General features: G+C 43.2%; 1 protein-coding gene across 1 annotated transcript in view; it reads left to right on the forward strand.

The window, feature by feature from the left end:
• The window catches only part of si:ch211-186j3.6 (neural-cadherin), a 290,314-nt gene that overhangs the window by 90,992 nt on the left and 180,722 nt on the right, over nucleotides 1–18,600 (forward strand). Inside the window, exons 6-7 of the mRNA XM_035627332.2 lie at nucleotides 2,935–3,184; nucleotides 15,312–15,454. Coding sequence (XP_035483225.2) covers nucleotides 2,935–3,184; nucleotides 15,312–15,454 — 393 coding nt within the window. The remainder of the gene's footprint in view (nucleotides 1–2,934; nucleotides 3,185–15,311; nucleotides 15,455–18,600) is intronic.

The following is an 18,600-nucleotide window of genomic DNA, read 5'->3' on the forward strand; positions in this document are numbered from 1 at the left end:
CAGCAGACTAAATGGACTGGACCACATGCACTCGAACCCAGAGCAACTCGCAGGTTTGATTCGTTTGTGCTCCTACAAGTCGTAATGGGACGATCTTCTCTGTCAGCTCAACTTTTAGTTCAGTTCAACGTGATGAGACTGAAGGCCGCATTGTAGTTAAAGACACAGCACTTCACATAATCAATCCCATACATCACGGCTACGATTGGTCAAATATTGAAACTTGTTAATGTGAACTGACACTGACAAGTTTTATAAATCTTTAATTTTTAATCAGCTGGGATATTTTGAAGCATGTCACTTTCACCAAGGCAATAAAGAAGTTCAGTTTGGCATTTGAATTTAACAAACTCAAATTTATTTGTGAAAGTGCAAATGGATATATTTATGTATTCATGTCTATGCATGCTATGTGAGCAGGCAATGTTTGTTTGTGTGTGTGTGTGTGGGGTGGGGGTGGTGGAGCCAAATGCAATGTAAGGTGAATCGGAGAATTGGGAGTTTGATGGTGAAATGTTCTTGTTAGCAGGAAATATGCTTATTCAAATCCCAGGTGGTCTTTTCAGTTTTAGCAAGGCAATCAATTTGTGGCCAAGCGCAGTCCTGGCTCCGTGGATTCCCAGTGTGATGTAGAGGGAAATGCTGCAGAATGACAGTCTTTCCAATTCATGCACTGCAAATAACTGATCCAGCCTCTTTGTAAGTGTATCTGGAAAATTAAGTCTGTGGGAATTTCACTTTCTTGTCAACCGTCACCTCGGGGCAAATATGATGAAATGAATAGTTACCCTCTGTTCAAATAAAGAAAATATAACAGGAACACAATTTGACTCTACAATGAGATAACAGATTGTTAGTTTATTTTTTTGGTTCAGTCACAATTTTCCATTTTTCTATGACTTAAATCATATGCCGTATTACCATGAACACATGCCTGTTGTCATTTCATTCTTCTAAAGAAACTCAAGTGGTACATGAAATGAAAAGGGGGGGATCATAGTTAAGTTATCACTTGTCCTTCATGTCCAAAATTCCTCCACATACTTCCTATCAAAAGTTACTGTATATTACAAGCGTAGATGACCCAAATAACAGGCATATGTCCTATCACCATGTCCAAAAATCCTCTACATAATTCCTATCAACATTTACTGTATATTACAAGCATAAATGACCCAAATTATGTACAAATGTCCTATCAACATGTGCTAATAAGCATCAGAACCCTTTACATCATAACTGTCATACTGATCTTTTTAGAGATTGTTGTGACTCATCTTGATTCTAAGGACAAAGTTCGTTCCTAATGGACATGTAGCATTGTTAGATAGCCGTTCTGTGGAAATGAACTATCCCACTTTCCACATTAAGGAAAACCAAACAGGTAACATAGCAGTACCCTCTACCTTCAGAGCTTGAATTATGTTCTTCCAAGATAGAGGCTGTCAGAATTCTCAATGGCCATGATCGTATGGTGGTTAGTACTCTGCGTTGTGGCTGCAGCAATCCCCGGTTCGAATCCGGCTCATGGCAAAAGTACAAAGATATCATTTATTAATTTTGTCCTCTGCTTCAATTTACACAGCTTTATACTGGATGGATCAAACATATTGTCCTGAATGAAACCCTTTACTGACCAACTTGACAAGTCAGTCGACCAGCATTCTCTACATGTCCAAAAAAATACAAGGCCAAAACCATTCACAAGCAATTCTGGGATGAGCAATCTCACTAACCCTGCATTTCACAGGCAAGTGAAATGCAGGGTTAGTGACGCAATGGATAAAGCGTCTGACTAAAAATCAACTGCTGACTTGCTCGTTATTATCTCTAAGTTATCCTTCATGTCCAAAAATCCTCTACATACTTCCTATCAAAAGTTACAGTATATTAAAAGCATAGAGGACCCCAATAATAAACAAATATCCTATCACCATGTGCTAATAAGCATCAGAACCCTTTCCATCATAACTATCACCAAACAAGTGGTAAGTTTGCGTTGTGGCTGCAGCACCCATGGTTCTAGTTTGGGTCATGGAAAAAAGATATCTTGTATTCATGTTGGCCTCTGCTTCAACTTACAAAGCTTTATAATGGATGGATCAGACATATTGTCCCTAAGGAAAACCTTTACTGACCAACTTGACAGCTCAGTCGACCAGCATTCTCTGCAATTATGTGATGCGCAATCTGTTCCACTGACAAGTGTAATGCCGGGCTAGTGGTGCAATGGATAAGGCGTCTGACTACAGATCAGAAGTTATCTTATTATAAACTTGGAGTAGTTTGAGTGTGTCACAGGGCAGTTTAGCAAATGCTCTGCAGCTGCACTACTGATGGTTGGTTGTAACAACATCTTGCCGTTATCAGCAGCTCCAACAACAACCTGCAAAGAAAAAGTCACTTATTGATGTTCATTATACTCATACACAGTATTACAACACAATGTATCTTTGTTGTTAAAAAATTCTTGTAATGCAAAATTTCGCCAAAATCGGACTGCATATTAATTGCTATACAACGCTTTCGACCTGAACAATTTGATGCTACATTCATCGGTCAACCATGATGCATCAAAAACATCCACGCAAAAGTTGTGGATTGTGTTTGGTACTGTATATTATTTGGTATCACCTCTGTTAAGGTGACACCAAAGGAGAAACATGGCGGTCAACCAAGAGGATCACTTGACAGCAGGTTTGTGCAAGCGTTGCTATGGTACTGACGCCTCATTCAGGGAGTACTATCTTGAGTGGAAAAACAAATTTCGAGTTGAGTTGAGCCATGGGGTGGAAAAAAGGCTTTAGAGTCAGCCATTGTATTAGTCTGTAGTTAATGAGCGAAGGGAAAAGTTTGGCGCTGTGGGGCCCCAGTGTTGTTTGTCTTGTACCTCTAATGTCTGTCATATTATTGTCCATATATTCCCCTCTTTAGTGTCAGCCAACGACTGTGACTCAGAGGAGAACGCAGAATTGACCTATTACACCCTGAGTCAGGACTTCACCATCTCCCCACATGGGACCATCTTTCCTGCGGGACCTCTGGACTACGAGAGGCCCAACCATCTGTACGAGTTTGTAGTGATGGCCATCGACAAGGGGGAGGTCCCTCGGACTGGTACGACTACAGTGCGCATTCGTATGGCCAACGTCAACGATGAGGCGCCAGAGTTTTCCCAACACGTGTAAGTAAGAGCTGGGCTTCCAAAATTCCAAACTTTTCATTGTGCAAGAGATAAGGCGATGGAATGGGGTTTTGCTGGGATGAACTGACAGTGAGCTTTAAACCGTCCTCGGCCCGTGCCTGTTTCCTCCCTGCTGGTGAGGGCGAGATGCTTAGAGGCATGTTATGCAGAAGTATCCAAGCTGTTAGAGCACTGCCCTGGATTATTCACCTGTACTGAAAAGTATTGTTGCTGTCCAACTGGGTCTGCCTCTCAAGGTTGAGGTCTATTCACTGCCAGGATGATCCAACTAGTTTTGTCTGCAGACATTTCAGGCGCACGCATATCATTCATACTTTTGAGCTGCTGTATGCTGTTGGATATTCATGCAGTCTGAGGACTTCTGAAGCTTTGTGGACTGTTCTGATGGTTGAAAAGATTTAACCGTTGACTCAAGAGGTCTAGCCAAAGATGACGGCATACTTACACACAAAACAAAGGTAATATATTCACTAGTTTTGTCCTATCTAATGAGGGTTTACAGTTTTTTCTGTTTTATATAACTAGAAATTAAACCTTTGGGGTTTGAAGTGTTTGTCAGGTAAAATCATATATTTCTTCCTGACGATATGAATAAAAAAAATAAAAAGGAAAAAGGCATTTTTAAAAACTTAATTATTTAAGTAATTACTTAATTATTATCATCAATTCAAAAGACATAAAACATAACTGTCAATGGTGATCCCTATAGATGCAGGCAAAGGTCATTTTAAGCAAATGTCTGCTAAAATGATTTGCTCTGTGAATAGGACAGTGTTGCCTACGAATATCTTTGTCACATAAAATGGATAAAAGCAACTGTTAACATGAGACGTGGTTTTGGATTCGATGGTTTAGATGGTTTTAATTCTTGTGCGTTTCCTTAGGCAATAAGTGGGGAAGGCATTGTACATAAACCCGTCTATTGTATGTAAGTGGAGCACACGGTATACAATAGATGTGTAGCACAGAAATGCAGACAAACAAAGCTATTTCACTTAGAGCCTAGAGAGAGAGTGTGAGCTTGGCTGTCCTGCCTTGTCAGGTCAGCTCTTCACAGCTGCTTCCCAATCCAACATAGCAGCTGCCTTTACCCACAATTCCAGTTACCCCCCCCCCCCCCCCCTCCGCCCGCAGTGCCGCTGCGGCGCCTGCATCTTTTAATTTTAATTGGTTGATTTTCTGGCAGAGAGCTGGGAAGATTGGTGAGGCAGGGTCAGTCAGCCATGCCCACCAGCACCCTCAGGAGGCCCTGAGCTCCCACTCTCTCGGCGTGCTTGTGCCTGTGTACACGTGTTTGTTTGTGTGTGTGTGTGTGTGTGTGTGTGTGGTTGTTCAGTAATTATGAAGGTCCCAGCACGTTGGTATGGACAGAGTGATGTAGTTATAGAGTGCATTTATGCATCGTGCATCTGAAATGCACGTGTTCATGGCATAAACGCACAAGGTGTGTGTGTGTGTGTGTGTGTGAGGCGGGCATGTGAGAGTTTTGCTGTATTGATTTACTGTCAACGACAGCTGGATGATCAGTCAGTTTTCTTTTGTGGCCCGCAACCCTCGACTGTCACTGCCACTAAAAGAGAAGTGGACAATCTACGATGCATCACAGATATATGTGGATTGCAGAGCTCCAGTCACCCATACACGCGCGCACACACACACAAACACACACGCTATATGTACCTGTGTGTGCGTGTGTGTGTGTGGGGGGGGGGGGGCAATGTCAATGCAATGGGGTAGAGAGAGTTCAGTAAATATATCATTATCCAGGCAGAAAATCTGCCCTATTTGTATTGATTCTTGGTGTCTGGTTGGGAACATAGTATAATGAGCATGTGTGTGTGTGTGTGTGTGTGTGTGTTTGTGCTTGCGCACAGTAAATGTAGGAGATACGATTTTCCACAACAGTGTTAATTTTTAAGTTAGTCTCTTAGCTGTTTCTTTTTGAAACTGCCCATTCTTACAATTAGAAAGAAAGAAAGAAAAGAAAGAAAGAAACACACCTGACCAATTCCCACTTCTCATTTTTCCATGGGTTTTACATTCACCAACTCTCAGAACCATCCCTCCACTGCATGGCTCCCACTACCTGGTGAGTGACCGAATGGTTGCCTTTCATATCGGTGCTGTCACTCTTGCCATCAGGACCTTATTACTGTACCTACCATCACCTGCCTGTTGCCCTGGAAACCACCCTGGGAGGCTTTCTCCTTGTTTTCTGCACTCTCCTTTCTTTCTGCACTTTCCTTGTTTTCTTTGTGTTTGCACACCTTTCATGCACTATTTGTGAATGCCCCCGCTGCTGAAAAAGAAATCCTAGAGGAAAAACTGGAATGCGTACAATGAGAGTTGCACACCTGTATATGAATTCATTTTTCCTCTCTTGGATATTTCTCTAGGAAAAAATACAAGTCAATAAGCACACCTGCTTGAATGTGCAGCTACAAGTCACAAATGCTGTTTTTTTTTTTCGCTCACAAAGACACAAAGTGACTTTTGCACCATATGTCTCGCTAAGAGCGGAGAAGAGCTGATTTGTGCACTCGTAGCGTCTCAATAGTTCCCGGAAGTGAGCAGCAGCGCATTAGAGTAGCAGCAGAATGGAGTCAATGGACCGTCTGTGTTGCACTTATGAAGGGTAAGACGTGTGAATAATCACACGATTGTATATTATCAGCACATCTGAATCAAATCAACATGCGCATTGAAGCAAAAAAAAATTCAGGAAAAATTATTTGACTTAAAAAAACGTATTGACTAACTACATAGAGTAACTACATAGGCATGTCGGTCCGGTTTATTGTGAATCCATACATTTATTGACTGCTAGTTACCAAAAATCACAGTTCTGTCGCTCTGAATAATGGATTCTAATGATACGATAAGAATTTTGGACTTCCGCTGTCACGACTCTCATTAAACTGCTCTTTCGCAAACATCAAGTTCATGTCATGGCTCTGCCTTGACTGCTCCTATTCTGTCTATACGTTCTCTGTGTGTGTGTGTGTGTGTGTGTGTGTGTGGCAGTGGCGGTGGGCGTGGTCTTCCTGAGCTCCTCGCTGGGCTGCACACCTGCTCCTGTTCAAGCCCCTAAAATTAGATTAGGAGGCTTTATTAATCCCGAGTGGGGAAACTCATTTGCCAACAAAACCAAGCAGCACAGGCGACAAACAATACAGACATTTGCATTTGCAGTACAGCAACGAAAAACAAATTCACCCGCACGCAAACTAATGTCGCAATAAAAAGCCATTTGAGGTAAGATATGCAGCCGGAACAAAAAAAGACCTTCTGAGTCGTTCAGTAGAGGCATCGCTGGTCGCTCACCGAATGAGCTTCTGGACTTCAGGACTGTTTTTAGTTTGGCCCTTGTTCTCTTCTCTATGATGACCTCAAGTGAATCTGGGGGAAGGCCGATCACTGAGCCAGCCTTTTTTTATTTGATCGTTTTATTGATCCTGTTTTTATCTTCCACAGAGATGCGTTTTGTCTTTTCCGACCGTGGCTAAACGCTCGGCCAGTTTCTTCTACGACTTTGTTTAGATCTGGATCTGTGATTTTCCCAAAGCTGATTTTGCCTTCTTTGATCGTTTTTGCTCAGTGTCTGAGGCAGGCACGTGCCAGGTGTAAGTCCTGGAGACGAAACCATTGCCGAACTCACGCTGCCTCGCTCCAGCTACTTTGCCCGTCTGCTCAACGTCGCCACCCTCAACCATCACCCTCTCTTGTTTGAAAGACTATTAAATCTGGTGAAACTTTCATCGAGTCTGGTCGTCTGCATTTTGGGTCCAAATTCTTGCTCAGCCCTTGCAACTCCTAAAGCATTTTTCTCTGTGAATACAAATTTACTGTAACACGTGTGAGTATTTTCTACAACTACAAATTTACTGATACACGTGTGACTATTTTCTTCAACTATAAATGAGTTATGCACCAAATTTACCCCCATACATCCAGTGCATGTTTCAGTCCTGAACCTGGCTTTTTCAGTGCAATCTGTAACCTCAGAAGCAATGCTAGGTTAGCGCTGTAGGTAAAAATAAGCTATATATTGTTATATCCGCAAAGCTTTGACTGGACGGTCACCGTTTTGGGGGAGAGGTTCAGCTGTGAGTTGCCCAACTTTGTGAATGTATGTTTCAATACACACATTTGTGCGCATTTTATTTTTTTTAATGTTGTAGATTGACTGTGAATGTCCACAGAAAGGTGATGATTTCCCTCAGTATGAAATGACTGATGACTAAAGTCACTGATATAATCCATGTTCTTTTTTCTTTTATCTTTTTTTTTTGTAAATGAATGTATTTGTTCATTTATCATCTCTGTCTTGATAAATGGATGTCACTGTCAGATGCCATCTCTTTATAACTCCTGCTCAGGAATCACCTCGGTGCTATTGTTCTGGGAGACATTTTCCACCAAATCAGATTTCTCTCACACAAAACATTCCTCATGCTTTTTTTTGTTGTTGTTTTTTGTTTACCTGAAATGACACATTGCCCATGGAGCAAGGATAACAGTGTCCTGCTGTTCAAACTTTCTCTATTGGTTAAAAACTCATCTCCGTTGCATATTAATTCGTATTTTTGGGGGGGTTGTTTTAAATTTTTTCATGAAAAAAAAAAAAAAATCCCTCAATGGCCTTGAAGGGCTTGGAAGAAACTCTGCACCTTTACCTCGTTTTGTGTTTGTGGATCTACAGTATGAATGCTCTTGAAGTAAGTCATTCACAGCGGTTATTTTTTCCTCCCAAAAAGAATTTGAACGATGTGAATAAAGGATTAGGACAAACATATATCAGACTATGGCGGGTTGGGGTTAGGGCGAGGGCCACCACAGTCTTAGTTTTCGTGAGTTCTATCGTGAGGACTATCTGTTCATGTAACCAAAAGTATGTTTCTTATCTTATAGGTATGCGCCGATAACACTTCTCTCAGACTAAGTACAAGAACTAACATTATATGAGTATCTACCCCTGCTAAAAATGAAATACTAATGCTAAAAATTAATATGCTTTACCTCTGCAACTACAGGGTCTATGTAAATAATCTTGGTATCTATGTAAAGTAACACTTTCCCCAAAACAACGGAACCCTGGAAGTAAAAGTGAATGGAAACTGTCAGCAACCCTTTCAAAGTGACACTGATACATTGGATGTAGCTGCTTTTGCAAAGTTGTGGACAAAAACAGAATTTATCGCGACAAATAGGACGCTACGTCGGCGTAAAGTGTTGTCATGTAGTAATGGAGTAGTTTCATGATTACAATAACAAGCACGTGTGCACAGTATCAATGATGGTATCCGGTATCAAGACCAGAGTCCAGGCAGACAGAAACCAATGGGTTCATCCTCAGCTGCTTGGGAGACGCTCATCTTCACAGGGATAACAGATGGGGAGGTCAGGTTTCGAAGAATCCAACACACGCTTGCACCGACATACACACACGTGAACAATGTTAGAATCCTGTATTCACACTACACGGATAACAAAGTTTATTTATGTTTCACATAAGCGATGTAAACTCTCTACCCAAATATGATCAGAATCCATCACCTGAGCACTGGTGAGAATATAAAAGTCCTCAAATAGACTCATACATTTGAAGGCAATACTCTGTGTTTTTCTGTGTAATTCTCTCGTGTTTTTCGCAGCAATTTGAATATGTTTGAAAAATGCTTGTTTCTCCATTAATCTTTTCCCTCTAAGGGGTTTTTCCCCACAAAAAACACACTTCAGAATCAACAGGATTGAGCTGTCAGACTCCACGGGGGAACACGGAACAAAACCCAGCAGGCATGTCAGGAATATTAACAACAAATCTCGCAAATATAGTTCACATGAAACACACACACGTGCATATATCCAATCCAAGACTTAAATTAGATGCTATATTCAAGCTGTTGGAGGGCCTCACTTATCATCCTGCCGCAGCAAACACTGCTGCTTGAGTGTTGATGATGCAGCCGCGCCCGCCTCACTTGTTACTGCTGCGTCCGCCTCGTCCACACCGGTGCTTCGCGTTGGCCTGCATGCATATTGTAATCTGTGGCCCTTGTCCGTCTGTCTGTCGCATCCCAATTTGGATTTCATTCAGACGATTGTTTCGGGGTTGGGGCAGGACATGGGTTAATGGTAAAGCATGGGGAATACACTGAAAGCACATATACCTACATTTGCAATTGAAGTGGCCTTTAATACAGTAACATCTTGCATTGATGTTAAATTGATGTAACACATTTAACAACAATAAAGATATATGACAATCAGCACTTATATTTATATGCCACACATATGCCCACGACATAAATGTATTATGCTCATCGAGCCTCACAATGTTATTTCACTGTGGCGTTACCATTATATTATTATTTCGCCAGTCTGCATCCCCTCTTTTAATTGTCGAGTTATAATAATGTCATCACTATTTCAATCAAAAACATTCGCCTGGGCTTATAAAGCTGAAACATTTATACTGTGCTCCATTTTGACAGTGTAGCACATATTGAATATTTTAGACTGCAGGTGCAGCGTCTCTAGTCGAGTGCATTTCTAGTTGGGCTAGTGCTCCTCTCAGGTTTCACTCTGCATACTCAGACTCCTGCTACCGGCTGTTTCCACCTCTGGCATTTACGTACATGACTACTACATACAACGTGAGTTAGCAATTCAACAGGTTAATGGAAATATACCACTAAGTGCTGATGAATAAGGAACCATGCCTGCAAATAAATACAGTAAGTGAGCAGCCTATTGGATGGATTAGCTGACGGTTGCCAAAGTTGCCCCTCTCTCTTTCCTCCATTCTCCATACAGACCTTATCTGGATAAACTAAATGAACTCACTAATTCAATTCATAAAATTAATTTTCACAACGGACAACAGGCGCAGGCCCTTAAGGAAAAAAAACATCTATTTAGTTTTCTCTCTCCATGGGTCACCAGAATGAAAACAAAGGTTAAAAAGTAATTAGTCTGCGGTGGTGTTGTCTGAGGCCCTTTCCAATTGATTGCGGCATCGATCTGGCCAAATTAGAGTTGTGGTGGAGCCCAAACGTGATTGCGAAAGGCATTTGTGCCATTGCCCGCCTGCTGGGCTTTATGCTTTCTCTCAGTGATCCGTCCTGAACTCTCTTCCACTCTCCCCCTCGGACGCTCACACAGGCTCAAGACGCCTACGAGCATCTGCCTAAAAGCATTAGAGAGCGGTATTTGTGGACGTTGGGTTGATTCAAGTGTCAAGTAGGATTAACCTCAAAATGCCCCCGGAAAAAAATTCCCATGGCCGTGAACCACTATCTCCTCGATGTTTACTTCGTGGAGATTTACATTACGCCATGCAATATTTGGAATGTAACGGTCGATGTACATCGCGGTCTGTTTTTATTCTGTGCGGGACGCTGCGTTTTGGGCCTTTCTCTTCTTTACCATTTCATTATCGTGGTCAGCGTCCTCTTTTTGGGGAGCAGTGAAGTAATCCTCTTATCACCTTTTCTTACTTCCATTTTTTGGGGGGAGGGGGTTGATACTTGCACGCGCATACTAAATCGGCTGCTAGTCTAAGCAGGTTGGTCCCTCACACTGTAGTCAGCACTCCGGTGGGAAGGTGCAATCACCACGGTCACACATCTCACGTGGACTCTCAAGGACAAGAGCGCATGATTACATTCAAATGTGAGATGTGGGGGAAAATAATTGTGTTGATACTCTTCTTGGCTTCTTCTTGGATAAGTGTGTGTAAGCAAGATGGCCGAATTACCATACATCAGAACAGCTACTTACGATTGTATCTGACAAACCAATCTCACATCAAGGTCCCTACAGCAGCTGGCCCGGAGCATATCGCACATAGTTTTCCCCCGTTGCCATTGTCTGAGGAAGGTAGCGTGATATGATCAAAAGCTCCACAATAATCCACTCTAATGTAATTATTTCATGGACTACAATTCACCAGTTCAATAATTCAATTGGAATGCCAAAATCAATAATTCCAATTTGCGATTAATATTTTATGATTACGTTTTTCTCCTGCTGCTAAATACAGTGGTCAGAGCAAAAGGCTATTATCAAAATTTCCCTTGACCCCCGGATGGATGGTGTCTTTGAGTCTCCAACCGACAGTCCAAAAGCCAGGGGCATTCAATTTGCAATATCAAAAAAACAACAAATCCTCACATTAGAGAAACTGGATTCCAAAAATCATTTGAAACTTAAATGGGCCATTTCAGGGCCGGCCCTGGCAATGTTGGCACCCTAGGCGAGATTTGTGATTGGCGCCACCCCCCCCAAGGTTTTTACAGTACATGACAAACCCAACCAACCCCATTATTTGTCCAACACTAATCCGCACTTGCAAGGCAAGAAATTCTGTACAACATCTAAGATGTATTATATACAATAATATATAATAATAAAAAATATTAATGCTATAATTACACATTAAAATAACTTTTGAGAACTGTAAGGAATAATTTAATCCTTTTTCAACTCATTTCGCAGCTGCAACCCAAAGGCAGACCTAGACTACAGTCTTGGAGGATGCACCATAACGTGCACGCGTTGGTTACTTGCATCACGTCATGTCAGCAGACAGTGTTCATCATGGCGTCAACTCGTGACCGACAGTTCAGAGTCTCAGTTTGTCTGTTCGGCACCCCCCCCCCCCCCCCCCCCCCCAAATGGATGTCGGCGCCCTTAGCCTTCGCCTATACAGCCTATGCCAAGGGCCGAGAGCAAAGGCTCTGGGCTATTTCAAATTTTTTTGCGAAACTTTCTGTTGTGTTGGTATCGCAGTAATGCGACTATCGACAGACGTCGGGCGGCTCCATTGCATCACAAAAGCCCGTGTGCTGTTCAGGACAATCGCGGGCCATCATCAGTTGTTGCTGCCAGTCCGGGGCTGCTTGTAATCGTAAGCCTAATTGTAAGCCGGCTCTGTTTGAATGTGTAATGATTCCTCTGACGGCATCCCTAATGCAAAAGGACAATCAATCCGGGGAGTCGGGACAAAAGGAGCTCAGCGACCTTGCGTGGAAAAAATTGTGCATGATTTCAGTGGCACTGACAGCATCTGTAATTTTGCAAATTGCGGGCACAAATGCACAAGGAGGCCCCCAGTTCGTTCTGGCTTTCAGGTGAGACAAATACGAGCAATTATCTAATGATCTTTTCGAATAGCTTCCTTGATCACTGCGCCCCGTGCACCCCAGAGAGAGAGAGACTGCCTAATAAAGAAACGCCGCACAGCAGCTCTCCTCACCTGACTCCCGTATTGATCTGCGGGGAAGTGTGCGAGGCTTGCAAGAGTGTGAGCTGGAATTACTCAAATGCTTCAGCAACACTCAGCGAATAGGGATAAAAAAAACAAAAACAAAAAAGGTGGCGTGTCAGTGATTGTCCCGGCGAGGAGCCAGCACCGCGGTTGTTCAGGCAGAAAGACGGCAGTGATGGGACATGATCGCAGTGTTCGGCTCCTAATGAGAATACCTTGTTTCGGAGAAAAATGAATTAAACCCTTGTTGCTAGGGCGAACTGACAGATGGATTCAGTGTGTGTCTGTGTAAGGCTGCTTTTTAAAGGTGCACACACACACACACACACACACACACACATACACACACACACAGTGGCAGCAGGAAGTCAAGGAAGCTGTCTCGTCAGTCCGTTGCGTTATAGCTGTTATATAGAGTGAAAAATGTCCACAATTACTTACAGCTCAAATGACGTGTCACCAACTTATCCTTAGCGGACTGTCACTGTGATCCGCCCTGGATGAAGCTGGTCCCCCCACTGAAAACCGACTGGATTTTCTTGAGTAACCACATCATTTAAAAAAAAGGACAACTTGATATGAAGTATTGTAAAGGTCAATTCTCCGTGCAGTTAGATCAGTGGGGGAAATCACTTATATCCTTCTTCTTCAGGCTTAAATAAGTACTTACTCTTGGTTCCTCAAAAAGTAGTCTAAACTAAGGGAATGTGCGCTGGGAGCAGCTCTATACTTTATACTCACTGAGGCTAACTAATTGCTTCTTCCCCCCAATAAATAAAAAGTGCAGTATGCAGTTTTCCAATATTATGGCATTGCACTGTTTTAATCACCAGAGTTCATTCAGTTCTCAACCCTGTAAAAAAAAATCCAGAAAAGCTGGCATGTTGTGTTGTGCAATGATATCAGCCTGGTTAATGTGTCCCAAGAACGTAGCAGTGTGAACCTCGTGGCAGCCAAGGTAGAAGGGCCACATTCGAGGTTCACAGATGTCTGCGTGAGGCCAACAGAGTGCTCGAGGCCGACGTTGAAATGCCACGCTGAGACACAAAGAGAAAAAAAAGCGAAGGGGGAGTCTTGCGACAGCGGAATTCACTTTGGTGCGAACAAAATGTTCACTCGGTTACCTTGAAGTTGTCAAATTGAAAATCGTCCCTGAAATATTTCACATGCTTGGAAGAGACTGGGCCTCATGCAAGAGCCGCTCGTTCAGAACAGATTTGTTCTTAATTTTTGCGTACAAGTGACTTAGGAGAACTAAGCCGCATTCACCGATGTCCACATATTCTCAATTTTCTTTCAAGTACGACCTTAAATTCACGACTGACCGGTCGTAGGAGTCTGTAGTCAGGTTTTTCCACTAATGGATCGCTTTATTTTCATCACGTTGAAGCAATTATAGATATATAAATTCAGTTCTGTTCAGAATTACATATCCCCGACATGAATATATAAATTATACCTCATCATGTTGACATTATGTTTAACTCTGCGATAAATGGAATCTGGATCATTATGTAATTCTGAATGTATTGACGTACATGCTAAACTTAAGCACAGCTCATTTGGCAAAATGAAAAAAAATTAAATTCACTCGAGTTCATTGCATCATTGCATCCCTAGTCAACCTGCAGACAAGACAGGACAACAAACGTCATAATTTTACCATTCTGCATATTGTGTAATATTGTAATGAACAACGGTGCACTAAACCGGCACAAGCGGCAAACACGCACGTCATGACACGTATTTTATGATCCATATCCGTGACGGAGACTTTCCCTTGACCTCCTCACAGTCATCGATCATCTTGCTGTGGCGAGACCTTTTTATATATATATATATATATATAGACACAATGGACATTTTTCACCATTTAATGACATTTTGTAGACCAAACATCTAATGGATTTTCTTCCGTACCCTGACGGGGACGGGATCACGTACAGGATCGCCACAGGAAACGAGGAGGGCAACTTTGTCATTGACAGGCAAAAAGGTTAGACAGTGAGTGGTCTGTCTGTCTTCCTGTGTTTTATTTGAGGTGTGATCTAAAAGGGAATACGATGAATATTGTGTTGAATATTATTTTCACGACTTCAGGGTTCGCAGTCACTGATTCACACCCGGGGCTCACGGTGAGAGTCATTAACGCGCTGGGTTAACTTGCAATGCCGTGTTCGCCGAATATATGTGTCCATTAAACACATGGATTCAGCACAACGAATCACCGGCACATGCGGTTGGCTCACCGCGATGGAAACCAGAGCCTCACGTGTGTCTCAGTGTTCCGGGTCTTACTGTTGGATCACTGCGGCTGAGAACCGCCTACTTTTGCGTCAGGGTCACAGTTCGGCCTCTTGTAAAAATCCTCTTTGCTCACAGTGTGCAACCCAACCACTGGTCAAGGCGTCGCTCGGCAGACCGCGCAAAGTCAGGACATGGCGTCCGATTCATGAAAAACCGCATGCTAACGTGGCTAAAGTCTGATAGTCTTTGGCGGCGTTGATCCACGTCGTACTGATGCACTTAACAACAATCTCCTTTTTTCTTTTCTTTTTCCTTGCTCTTTAATTCAAAGATCCATTGATTAGATTAATTGGGTTATAAAGTACAGTGAGGGAAAACATGCTGATGCATTTGGTTGTTGTGTAAATGAATTTACCCTTGTGATTCATATCAGTCAGTATGTCTATGCGAGTGTCGCAGCGTGTTACCACATGGACATCAAATTTGATGAAATTGATTGGAAAGAATGTCAGAAATTTGTTGACTGTGTCTCGTCGCCGCCACAGCAGATTTACTGTTGACTGTGTGTTTTCTCTCTTCAATTTTTAGATATCGAACATTCGTCTCGGAGGACGCGGGACCCAACACGCTTGTTGCCACGGTGCTGGCGAAGGACCCTGACGGGGACGGGATCACGTACAGGATCGCCACAGGAAACGAGGAGGGCAACTTTGTCATTGACAGCCAAAAAGGTTAGACATGCTCGATTTAATCCGTTCTCTTTTGCTCTTGTTATCTGCATGTCAGTTCGCCCTCAAAGGCGCAGCAAGCGATTCATCAATACAATCAGCAAATATTTCCTCAGCTGACGCTTTGGTGTGTGAGCCACAAAAAAATTGAGGGTTTTTTTCAGATCAGTCCCGGCCCTGTAAATCGAGACCCAAAAAAATTGTGCGGACTGCAGCCACACAACAATGCAAGTGCAGTTTGTAAACGCCACCGGTTGACACCTTTGAGAGCAGTAAAATCACAACAACAGCAAAGAGAGAGAGACAAGCTTTCTCCAAAATCGCTCTCTGCTCCTTTAAAGGGAGAGTTCAGTGACGGTAAAGTGGGGTTGTATGAGTTACTTATGCATAGTTAATATGTGACCTTATGGAGATGGTGATCAGCGCTGTCCTTTTACGGAGTTTGGAGGAGAAGTGGAAGTAGCGAAAGTCAGAGTCCCACTGCTGCGGGGGGGAGCGCCGCAAAACGTCTTTTTGGTCACATTTTCAAATGCTTTCCGGGAAAAGAGATATCCGTTTAATTGTACACTAATGAGGTATTTCTTCGCTAGTTTAGTTTGCCGCCAGACAGCTGTTTATTTTTGCCCTTTTTTTCAAGCGTCCTTTGTAGTACTACGCCAACTCGTGCCGGTGCAGGGGATCAGCGCATCACGCCACGAATCAAGTGTTCGGCTGAGAGCTACCGTGGCTGATTGATTGCAGAGACACAAGAAAAAACACACACAATGCCTTGCCAGTCTTCCTCCCGCTGTGACCGCGCTTTGTCGGAGACGTTTGAGTAATGAGCCATTGTGCAAGAAGCGTTTCCACCAGTTTCGTTGTAAGACAATACTATCTGAGGTTTAAAGTCACACACCTCAACTTCCTCTCAACAGCATGAGAGGTGGCAAACTGAGAGAGAGAGAGAGAGGGAGAGTGTGTGTGTGCGTGTGTGTGTGTGTGTGCGTGTGTGTGTGTGTGTCCGCGCATGCATGCGTGGTGGTGGGAGTTGACCCTTTTGTAAATTGCAAACCCCCTCTGAATCTGCATATCACATTATAGGGTGATACGATGACTTTTACAAATTCAATTACCCTAAACTTCAAGGCACAATTTCCACCGCTCACCAGCAGTGACATTCACTGTCAGCTGATAGGGGCAATCGTTTCATCGAGCAGGGGGGGACCATAACTATAAGCCGATAACTCGATTCCATTGACTATCAGATGATGAGCGCCGGCCCGCTTTGCCATTTATATTGTTTGGCTCCTATTTGCATTTAGTCACCGGCAAAATTTTCTACCCCTCATCGGACATCATGAAAGGTCAACTTTGAATTGCACGACTGCTTCCTCAGACCGATAAACTTTTACTGTCATGAACCTTGTTCAGAGTGAAATGTCTATCTGGAAGGCGGGACACCTTCTGGAAGGCGGGACACCTTCTGGAAGGCGGGACACCTTCCAATTTCCCCTGTCAAGCTTTGTATCGATTGCGATGCATGTGCACGGCGTTGGGCTGCGACTTAGATTGACATCGTCATGTGTCCACTTCCTTGGTGAACAGAGTTACACTAGTAAATCTTTATTCTAGAGGCTGGAAAACAGCTGACGGGTCTTTTTCGCAGTGGTCATTACGGCAGGTACAGTGCAACGGAGCTAAGAGGGGAGTTTAAAGTCGCACATCGTCATCTTTTCACATTCCTGAAAAGACGAAGGCAAAATCCGGTTAAATGCAAACATGCGGGGTCAAACCGTGGGTCAAACCATGGGTCAAACAATGGGTCAAACCATGGGTCGGCAGGGCCTAGAAAACGACATGTCTGGCGAAATCTCTCTCGCTTAAAGCAGCTCAACGAAATGCATCTTCTGTATCCATAGGTGAATAGACAGTACCTTATCCCTTCGTGCCATGTAGAGCCCCATTGTTTTCAAAATACTATCAAACACATGTCAGGGAGCCACCGGGCGACATGTACCGCCACACCGCATTCTTTCCAAGTTGATCTGCCGTACACTGTCCTGCTGCCCTGAACACTCACTGACACAAGCGAAACCGGCTCCTATGTCGGGGTTTGCTGCTTCCCCTCTGCTTTATACGATTCTTTCCTGAACATCTTGTCATCTCAAGACATAACCTTCGGCTCTGGGAACATTGCGACATGCAATTGTCCCTATTTAATAAACTGCCAAGTTATGTATTGTACGAAAGAAAAGAAAAAAATTGTGACCGTGAAAGTATGTTTCACAAGAACACAATGTTTTCATGCGGACAGGGCGAGCCGGGATCAAACTGCTGAACAGGCAATGCACCTACTCAACCCCCTGAACCACGGCTGCCCACTGCTGCAGTGGCACTAAAAATTACAGAGCTCAGACAAAGTGGGCGTCTGTGAAATATGTTAATATAAAATAAAATTATCATTATTTTTTTTTAAAACATATTATTGGAATTACTGCCGCTATTTCACAGTGACACTTTTGCCACATCATTTTCCTTTTCTCTATTTCCAGAGATTCCTCGGCATAAACTGTGGGGGCCGGTTGCACCAACTGCTCCTCCGCCTCGTCTAAGGCTGAGTCAGTCGGAACTTGGTGCTGTCCAGCCTCCGAGTCACGCCGGATTCACCTTCTAGGCTTGAGCCTTCTTCTCACTTTACCGGTCGTACATTTTTCAAGTCACATCGGGAGCAGGCATAAAAAAAGTCCAAATTCTAGCTTGTTTCTATGGTAACGAGTTGGATGCATGCTGCCTGAGGAAGAACACCGAGCTCCAAACACATAATTGCTGAGCCAAGCCTTGTCGGCGCTCCACGTGCTATTTGGTGCCTGTATTTACGGACAAATTGAGCATGTGAAAATATTTTTACTTTGTTTTAGTTTCGCAGTTTACCTTTTCTTGCTCGAGAAGCTTTTACACTCCGATATGCTTTTATGGTAGATCCCTGAAAACTAGAATGCCCCCTTTGTTTCGGGAATGTGCTTGTGCCTTTTTGAGGCTTCATGTCGTCAGTGGGAATGAGCGGGGCGTGGGCTTCAGAGTCACAGAAAGGCCAGCAAAGTTGGACGGCAGCCAATCAGGAGACGCGGTGACACATCTGACCAGAGTTATCAAAGTAGTTTTTTTTATTT

The sequence above is a fragment of the Scophthalmus maximus genome, chromosome 4 (assembly GCF_022379125.1).
Source record: "Scophthalmus maximus strain ysfricsl-2021 chromosome 4, ASM2237912v1, whole genome shotgun sequence".
Classification (NCBI taxonomy): Eukaryota; Metazoa; Chordata; class Actinopteri; order Pleuronectiformes; family Scophthalmidae; genus Scophthalmus; species Scophthalmus maximus.